The following is a 10,404-nucleotide window of genomic DNA, read 5'->3' on the forward strand; positions in this document are numbered from 1 at the left end:
AATTGTGCAAATTGTATATCCATGTAGGCCATCTAGGAGATGCATATATTTGCTTTTCCGACGGTAATACTAAACAGCGTACTCAGTTTAGTATTGTAATCGGGTGAGAAATGTTTGCATAGTGAGTGATTTTGTCAATTTAATTATATTCTTCATAAAAATAAAGATTATATTATTCTAGTTTCCGGGTTTCCTTATCGGTTGTTGTCCATATATCATTGTCCCATTAGGTTTCTTTTTAGTTTTCTTTCCATTATACACGAAAAGTTACAACGAAAATCACTAATACATGACAACGCAACAAGGCCCAACAAGATACACCACATCAAAATTCAAGACAATTAAAAATGAAACAAAAGAAAAAATCGATGAAAAGCATTTCCCCAAACTATGATGTTTTACTTCACAACCTAACTATAGAATCGAGGCCAATGTCCATCTTTTTTAGCAAAAATTTAATTGTGTGCTGTTGGGTTACTTTCTTATTGACATTTATTCAACTTTTTTTTTTAAATAAGAAAACTCGAACCAATTACTGAATCACATAAACGACGTATGCATGATCTAGCCTGGGATCTTGTATTTCAAAAACAGTCTCATCATGATATGTCCTGCTAATTATTTCAATACTTTATGCTCTAAAATCTTTTAAAGCCGACTTTAAATAAATCTTTTATGGTTTGTTGTTATGCTAATGAGAAAAGCTCACTTGGCCCTTTTTTTCAAGGTGAGCTAAAAATCCGGAATTTTATAGAGTGTGTGACCAATACTGGTCTGGCTTTTATATGGGTTACACTAATGACTGGACCGAATGACAGGACCGAATGACAGGACCAAATGAAATTTGCTAATAACTTTTTCATTTCTCAAAGGATTGATCTCAAATTTGAAATATAATGTATGTATGTACTGAGATTCCACCAATTAAGACGCACTCCTTGATTGACTGCAAGGGTACAGCGGATCCATGTACACTCCCTAAGGATTAATGGAGATGTGTCCTTTACAATATTATCCCACCTCCAGAACAATCCCCACCCAACACCACCCAAGGGAGCGTGTAGGACACCGGGAAGTCTGTTATTATGGTGGAGGGAGCCGAAGTACTCGGAGAGAACCACCGGGCCACTCGGTGGAAACAGACAAACCAGAGAGATATCAGAAGATTGATCTCCAGGTCAAAGTAACCTGGGAACAGCTAGTATATCTAACTCAAAGTTCCCGTTAATATTATATGTTCCTGCTGTAACTATGTATTTGCAATTGGTTTATGAGAATAAAGATCATTCATTCATTCATTCAGAATATTTTGTATATTAATTACTGGTCATAATCTGACACGTCTGAAAACAATTATAAGGTAACAAACAAAAGATGTGACATAAGCCATAAATAAGTTGATGAATCCAATAAAGATTGTGATGACAGTAATTAAAATCACATAATAGTTCATGTCGTTGTTTTATTAATATTTTCAGAATAGTAAATAATTAATTATTTCCATGTATTACTTAAGGAATGCTCGAGTAAATGCAGGGTATATCTTGTTAGTTTTATTTCTTATAATAAACAAATAAACATTTCTTGAAGTATGCCCGACCCTTGCATGCATGGTTTCTTGGTAGTTTTAAATATTTTCATAAAATATATACTGAAGCAAACATTTTCACGGACTACTTTAAAAGGTTTGATACCTTTCCAAAGTGGCTTAAATTGGACTTCATGATATCAAGAAATATTATAATGATAATTGAATATTAAATCTTAAATTATTTTTAGTTTAATGAACTATCTCTTAACCTATAAAATGATTATATGTAATAACATGTAAATATTTCAAGATCTCTTTCTTAAATATACCAGAGACATCATATATGTCTCTGAATATACTGATCATTCGTGTCGGCTTTTTGTCCTGTGACTCTCTGTCCTCCAACATACGTTTAGCAGCTAGGTCAAGATTTTTAACCACCCGTGATAAAATATATTTTCCTGAATTTTTAAGAAATATCTTACTAATTATGGATCAGAATTGAACAATTTCAGTAAAATAAGAAAGAAATTATGATTCAGTTTCATCGGCCAGATCATAGCCGATGTTGGTCAGGTCACATAACAGCAAACTTTCAATACGTTTTTTTCTATATTTTTCTTATATGATGTGCGAAATGGTCTAAATTGTCATTATTTCAAATTTGAGAGGAATATTCTGACAAAAAATAAAGCATAATGAGAATTTTTATTTGGTCCTGTCATTGTCGAGGATTGTCCTGTCATTGACAACGTTGACCAGGTCACATTACATGATTACACTGAGACTACTATAACATAGTAGTCTCAGCATTACAGCAAGCTTTTTTTTTTACTTTTTTCTTATATGTATGTATAAAATGGCACAATCTTCACATATTTTAAATTTCAGAGAAATATTCTGAGAAATAAAAGAGTGATTAGCAATTTCATCTGGTCTGGTCATTGTCGAGGTTGGTCAGATTACAGATTACAGGCCATGTCAGTCAGCGATGTTCATGTCACGTTTTCGAAAGTTTTTGAAAAAAATCTATATTTTTTATAACATTTTGGTTTCAAAATATGACATATCATTTTATATTTCAAATCTGAGATAATTCCTTTGAAAAATAAAAAAGTTATTAGCATTTTTATTTGGTCCTGTCATTGTCGATGTTGGTCCTGTCATTACCAGAGTTGGTCATGTCACGTTTTCTAAAGTTTCTTACAATTTTTTTTTAATTTAAAAAAAAATCTATTTATAAAATGATGAAATCTTATTATATTTCAAATTTGAGATCAATCCTTTGAGAAATGAAAAAGTTATTAGCTTTTTTCATTTGGTCCTGTCATTCGGTCCTGTCATTCGGTCCAGTCATTAGTGTAACCCCTTTTATATCACACCACAGACTTCCGGCTATTGCACGTGTAATAACACAAATTCATCACAAAGTTTATTTATTTTTTCTGAAGATAGCGATGGGGAGGTACGCAAGAAAGAAGCAACATAAAGGTGATAAACCTTTGAAAGAAAAGTATCGAACAAAAAGGAAGACAAAAGATTTAGACCAAATTCACGAAGATATGATACCTAAAAATTCTACCAAACTTCTGGAACAAGAAGTAAATTTAGATAAACCAGGCGGTGCTCAATTTTATTGTCTTCATTGTGCGTAAGTTTTATGAGTTTATATATTTCTCAATCAAAATATACATGAAGGGTGGTTACAGATCATAACATAGATTTTGTGTTCTTGTAGCATTTGAATATGGCAGGGGATCTATTTTCTCAGAGGGCACCCAAGCCAAGGGTTTTCCCCTTAGGATTTTAAAAGGCGAGAACATGGAAAAAAATCACATACTCCGCACGTGCAACAGTTCATAATCCTCAATTATGTGAAGATGATATTGTATTAGTCCGAGATTACTCTGACCTCCAATAGCTGTTTTGCCAGACAAGCTGGGGCCGTGGGATGTCAGAGCTCGTCCCATATCAAAAAGTGAAATATTTGCCCGTCCAAAATAGATGCGCTGCTTCATCGCTTCTGGTGCCCACTACCGGTTTTGGAATTATATAAATGGGTCACTGTGAAAACTGTCGAAATATGAGAAAATTAAAGGTGGCAGGTAGATGAAACTTACATCAATGAAGAGATAAATAAAAAATGAACAAATTGACACCTGATTTATATAATTCGAAGACCGTTTTTGTCCAGAATGGTAGATGGACCTATGCTTTATACAACATGTACAATACAATATTTAATTTTACTACCAACTGAAGAAATTAAATCTACCATGCAGTGCTTACAAAAAGTACAAGCACTTGGTGGATTACCAATATCCCCTTTACAAAAGGAAAGATTGCTGAATTTTTCGTTTCTGTTCTCTCTAACTTAAGTTTGTTTTAACTGAATTTAATGAAATGTATATATAATGTTTATTACCACTAAACTCACTTTAAATTCAAATTTTGGCAGCTTCACTTTTAGAGTTCTTGAGTTATGTCCATTTATAACGTTATATGCTAGTGAGGGCATCATCTGTGTCCCTATGGACACATTCCCTATTTAACATGTTTAAATTTTCTTCTTTGACGCCTTACAGAAAGGTGTCAAAAGTAAAAATTTAAAATAGCCTACCTTGATGTCATAATTATTTGGACTATGGCGAGTCCATAAGCGAATATAGTTATCAAAGGTACCAGGATTATAATTTAATACGCCAGATGCGCAAAGAGATGAACTTGTATTTCGAATTCTATATATATTCAAAAATATTTCAGTCCTTAATCTCCTAAATGAAAGTTGTTATGGAGATACCTTCATGACAAATAACAGTGAAAATTCTTACCAAATGACTTGAACAGGTGAAAATTCTTACCAAATGACTTGAACAGGTGAAAATTCTTACCAAATGACTTGAACAGGTGAAAAATCTTACCAAATGACTTGAACAGTTGGTGCATGACGATAAAATATACATGATAATTGTAACGTTGGTAACCTATATATATTAACTAAGAGACAAGCCATGTGTACTGATTAACATACTTTAATATAATGCTACAGCTAAGTAATCAACACAAATACATAAAACAATAAGACACGACCTTATCTGCTATGTCCATCAACACAACACGTGTGTGAACTCTGAACTATATAAAAATTTATGAATGAATGAAAGTTACAATATTACAATAATGCAGTGGATATCTAATGCTAAAGAAACGTTATCAGGGGATATCTAATACAAAAGACATTTTGTCAGTGCTTATTCAATATAAAAGATACACAATAATAAAATTGAGAATGGAAATGGAGAATGTGTCAAAGAGACAACAACCTGACCATAGAAAAGACAACAGCAGAAGATCACCAACAGGTCTTCAATGTAGCGAGAAATTTCGCACCCGGAGGCGTCCTTCAGCTGGCCCCTAAACAAATATATACTAGTTCAGTGATAATGAACGCTATACTAAACTCCAAATTGTACACAAGAAACTAAAATTAAAAATAATACAAGACTAACAAAGGCCAGAGGCTCCTGACTTGGGACAGGCGCAAAAATGCGGCGGGTTAAACATGTTTATGAGATCTCAACCCTCCCCCTATACCTCTAGCCAATGTAAATAAGTTTAGTTTAAATATGATTACTATTATTATACGAACAACATTGAGTATGATGAGCTGATTGGTTAAAGATATTTTCATAATTATTTTACAGAAAATACTGCATAAATAACCAGGCTCTGACAGAACACTTCAGAAGTAAACCTCACAAGAGAAGGTAAGAATTGTTTGTGTAATATTAAACTTAACCCCATGATGGAAAGTATTATCAACTTGTTGTAATAGCTCCCAAAACTATATCCCATGATGGAAAGTATTATCAACTTGGTGTAATATTTCTGTCACAAAACTTATCCCCATATTGAAAGATATCTTATTGAATTCTCTTCCCACATATACACTTCACATATAAAAATAGAATTCTAATGCAATTATTTTGTATTAATGGTTTTGATTGTACATGTATGACAGTATAAAGCGTAAAGTTATCTATCTCCTTGCCTAAGAAAGCTGACATTTTGAATTGGGGAATGTATTGACATGTAATTTCTACACTAAAAAGCAAAACAACTCGCATGTTGCACCTCAAAATCTACCTTTTATTAAATTTTATTACATTCTTAAGCGTCACAGAAGCCCAGTGTTAACGTTTGACACCAGAAGCATACCTATAACCATGATAACGTCACCTAGTTTAGTGATCAAAGAAGATAACATCTTTTAACCCGAATTTTCTGTAATGAAAATATTACTCTGAAATAATGTTTAAAATTTATATATGAACTTCTTGTTTTGCATTAGAATTGAGATAACTGTATTGTATTTGAAGCTTTGCGGACGTCCATCAGTAGTTTTACTGTGGCAAATACCCGTTTACCTGACTCCGCTATGCGTCACCTGAAACTAAATTTGCAACAGTAAAACTACTGATGGACATCCACAAAGCTTCAAATACAATACAGTTATCTCTTAATTGGCATCCCTTAAATCAACATAACATGACAACAGACAAGTGTCTATGCAAAGGATCTCATATCAAAAGAAGGATCTTACCACATGACAATACTTTGTAAAAAGAAGATGTGGTACGATTGCCAATGAGATATCTCTTCACAAGAGACCAAATGACACAGAAATAATCAAATTAACAACTGTAGGTCACATTTGAACTCAGTCATGTGAAAATGGTCATCAATTTTGTCTACTAGCAACTATATTTGTGTTAAGTTGAAATATTTGATGAAACTTATCTAATGTAGGCATTACACAATAACATTTGGTATAAAAAAGGAACACTTATTGAAATGCACTGTATATTATTTTTATCTTTCAGGGTAAAAGCATTACAGGTTGAACCCTACACACAAGCCGAGGCAGACAGAGCTGCTGGTATGGGATCTTACAAAAAACCCAAAAAACTACATGTAGAAACACAGTCAGTCAAAGAAGATATGGACACTGAACTTTGTGAGGAAGACAAAACATGACTGTCACATGATCAGAATAAATTGGCTGTGATAATGTTTGTTTGTTGACTAAAAAATGAAAAAACAGACTAAAAAAGATAAAAAGTGTACACAATATTAAAGTAAAATGTTAAAAACTCTAATAACTTTGATTTTGATAAGAGTCATTTTCCTCACCTGTGATGAAAGTTGCTGAAGGGAAGACATAGGTGAGGTTTTCCGTGGCATCAATGATGGTGATGTCGACCCAGTCAACAAGTTTTCTGTTTAAGTCAGTTTGATAGGAACTTCTTGTGTTAGATAAATGATATGTTTTGTAAAGTTGCTTTACTGTCAGAACATATCAGTTTGACAACTAATGGTCTTGCCTCCTAGGTCATGGTCTATTGATTTTAAATTGATTAGAAATTTTACCACTAAATTCTTCTATAGATAAAAATATTTGGTTTTGAAGTTTGGTTGTAACTTATTTCAAATGGGTTAGCACATCCTCCTTTTTACAGAAATGTTGTTTACCATGTCCGGAAATTTAGAAAAGATCCTGGTAAACTTATCGATCCTTTAAATAAACTTATTCTGAATGGTTACCTATTCAACACTGTAGTAAGATCATTGAATATTGTTATACGACTGCAAAAATTAAAAAAAATTTGGTTGTATATTGATATCACGTTGTCGTCAGTGTCGTCAGCGTTGTCCGAAGACATGGTTTCCTGATAATAACTTTAGTATTAGTAAATAGAATTCAATAAAATTTCAACACAGTGTTTATAACCACAAAAGGAAGGTTGGGATTGATTTTCTGGGGTTATGATCCCAATGGTTTAGAAATAAGGGGCCTAAAACAAGCATTTATCTATTTTCAGGACAAAAAGTTGGGTATAAGTTTTTCAATTGCTCTGAAATTATACCACAATGTTCATACCATTAAGTAGACTGTATACTGTGGATTCATTTATTATACCCCACGCAACAAAGTTGCGGAGGGTATAATGTTTTTGACCCGTCCGTCAGTCCGTCCGTCAGTCCTGTTTCTTGTCATCTCAACTCCTCTCAAACCACACAACAGAATTTCACGAAACCTTTTCAGATAATAAGGACATACTATGTAGTTGTGCATATCGACGGGAAATTGCGATTCAATTTTTTTTCTAGGGGTTACGCCCCTTTGAACTTATTTACTTTAATGTACTACTGCAACAGTTTGTCATCGCAACTCCTGTCAAACCACACAACAGAATTTCACGAAACCTTTTCAGATAATAAGGACATACTATGTAGTTGTGCATATCGACAGGAAATTACAATTCAATTTTTTTTCTAGGAGTTACGCCTCTTTGAACTTATTTACTTTAATGTACTACTGCAACAGTTTGTCATCGCAACTCCTGTCAAACCACACAACAGAATTTCACGAAACCTTTTCAGATAATAAGGACATACTATGTAGTTGTGCATATCGACGGGAAATTGCGATTCAATTTTTTTTCTAGGAGTTACGCCCCTTTGAACTTATTTACTTTAGTGTACTACTGCAACAGTTTGTCATCGCAACTCCTCTCAAACCACACAACAGAATTTCACGAAACCTTTTCAGATAATAAGGACATACTACGTAGATGTGCATATCAACAGGAAATTACGATTCAATTTTTTTTCTAGGAGTTACGCCCCTTTGAACTTATTTGCTTCAATGTACTTCTGCAACAGTTCATCTCAACTCCTCTGAAAACACACAACAGAATTTAATGAAATTTTGAAGATAATAAGGACATACTATTTAGATGTGTATATTGACAGGAAATTATTATTCAGTATTTTTTCTTATACTTATTTAATTTCTCCAATGACAATGTGGGGACGTGGGGTATGTGAGCGTGCTCACTAAGGTTCTTTAATTTTCGTCGGTACCAATTTTCGTGGATGAAGGAGAAAACTTGCATGTTTGTGGATATTTAATTTGGTGGTTTTGCTTAAGTCTTCATACAAGCCTTTAGAAAATTTGTTATTCGTTAAACATTTAATTTCGTGGTTCACCTATACCCACGAAATCAACGAAAATTGGTATTCAAAGAATAATAATGATACCACAGTAATCGAATAAATCAACTAACATGCACAATGACATATTTATATATGCTCAAAAAAGTTCTAGAGAGTTGGCATCCCAAATGTTTTCTTGATTATCGCTTCGAAAGCCTATACGTCCGGATTCATCTGTATCGGGGTTATACAGGGTGTTGACTATTATGATTTTATAATACAAGGTTTCATCTTACATTGGTATCCAGGATTCAGGTACACTGTCTAGATGTAATGACACAGATTTGACCAAATCAGAAACTTGCCGGAAATTTCCCAAAGGCTGAGTTATATGCAAAATGCTCAAGAAACATTGTTTGATTGTTTATTTTAATTTTTAATAATACAAAGTGTAATGACACCCCAGGCAGTGTCTGTTTACTTGTCGGACGATGGTCAAACCTAGTTCAATATCGTATTTCATAGACGTCACACATGCATATCACTTTACTAAACCAAACCAATGTGTACTTGACTTTGCCCAATGACAAGCGACCATGGGAATGTCGAATTATAGGAGACTTCGTAACAGCATCCTGTTACAATTATTTCTTGTTTAATATTATAAAATTGTATTGATGCAAGAAACAAAGCAGTAACTGCGAGTACACTCAGATCTGTGTCTTGTTGTTATTGGGATGTACAACTACCCGGCCACGTCATCTCTGTGTAGTATTTATATTTGTATCCATCTGATGAGTTAACTTCCTTTTTCAACTAATTTTCATAGTTTGTTCTTATGTTGTACTGTTACACCACTGTCACAGGTTAGGGGAAGGGTTGTGTTTAACCCCGCCACATTCTGTATGTATGTGCCTGTCCCAAGTCAGGAGGCTTTAATTCAGTGGTTGTCGTTTGTTGATCTGTTACATATTTGTTTTTTGTGCCCCATTTATGGGCATTATGTTCTCTGGTATGTTCGTCCGTCCGTCTATCCCGCTTTAGGTTAAAGTTGTTGGTCAAGGTAGTTTTTGATGAAGTTGAAGTCCAATCAACTTGAAACTTAGTACACATGTTCCCTATGATATGATCTTTCTAATTGTAAAGCCAAATTAGAGATTTCCCCCCATTTTCACGGTCCACTGAAAAAGAAAATGATAGTGTGGATGGGGCATCCGTGTACTGGGGACACATTCTTGTTTATACATAAATTGGGCAGTTAGTTTTCTCGTTTGAATTGTTTTACATTGTTATTTATGGCTGACTATGCGGTATGGGCTTTGCTCATTGTTAAAGGTCGTACGGTGACAATAGTTGTTAATTTCTGTGGTCTTTTGTAGAGAGTTGCCTCATTGACAATCATACCACATCTTCTTTTTTCATATACATCAAAATAGGTCAAAATCAAACTGTATCGTAATAATTAGAAGAAAAAATCAAAAAAAAAAAAACATGCCGTTTTTAATTGGCATGCCTTTTTATACGACCGCAAAAATTTTAATTTTTCGTCGTATATTGCTATCACGTTGGCGTCGTCGTCGTCCGAATACTTTTAGTTTTCGCACTATAACTTTAGTTTAAGTGAATAGAAATCTATGAAATTTTGACACAAGGTTTATGACCACAAAAGGAAGGTTGGGATTGATTTTGGGAGTTTTAGTTCAAACAGTTTAGGAATTAGGGGCCAAAAAAGGGCCCAAATAAGCATTATTCTTGGTTTTCGCACAATAACTTTAGTATAAGTTAAAAGAAATCAATGAAATTTAAACACAAGGTTTATGACCACAAAAGGAAGGTTGGGATTGATTTTGGGAGTTGAGGTCTGAACAGTTTAG

General features: G+C 33.7%; 1 protein-coding gene across 1 annotated transcript; it reads left to right on the top strand.

Moving 5' to 3' along the window:
* Nucleotides 1-2,895: 2,895 nt before the first annotated feature.
* LOC139493073 (zinc finger protein 593-like) lies at nucleotides 2,896-6,604 on the top strand. The gene is made up of 3 exons (XM_071281216.1): nucleotides 2,896-3,182; nucleotides 5,236-5,298; nucleotides 6,415-6,604. Exons 1-3 carry the CDS (start codon nucleotides 2,989-2,991, stop codon nucleotides 6,566-6,568), a joined length of 411 nt encoding a protein of 136 aa, XP_071137317.1. The 5' UTR covers nucleotides 2,896-2,988; the 3' UTR covers nucleotides 6,569-6,604.
* The last annotated feature ends 3,800 nt before the right edge of the window (nucleotides 6,605-10,404 follow it).

Source organism: Mytilus edulis, chromosome 10 (genome assembly GCF_963676685.1).
Source record: "Mytilus edulis chromosome 10, xbMytEdul2.2, whole genome shotgun sequence".
NCBI classification, from domain to species: Eukaryota; Metazoa; Mollusca; class Bivalvia; order Mytilida; family Mytilidae; genus Mytilus; species Mytilus edulis.

Bases quoted from the DNA above. Each gene is read 5' to 3' on its own strand.
- LOC139493073 (XM_071281216.1), top strand. From the start codon at position 2,989: ATGGGGAGGTACGCAAGAAAGAAGCAACATAAAGGTGATAAACCTTTG. The intron at 3,183-5,235 runs GTAAGTTTTATG...ATTATTTTACAG, and splicing joins TTTTATTGTCTTCATTGTGC to AAAATACTGCATAAATAACC. The intron at 5,299-6,414 runs GTAAGAATTGTT...TTTATCTTTCAG, and splicing joins AGTAAACCTCACAAGAGAAG to GGTAAAAGCATTACAGGTTG.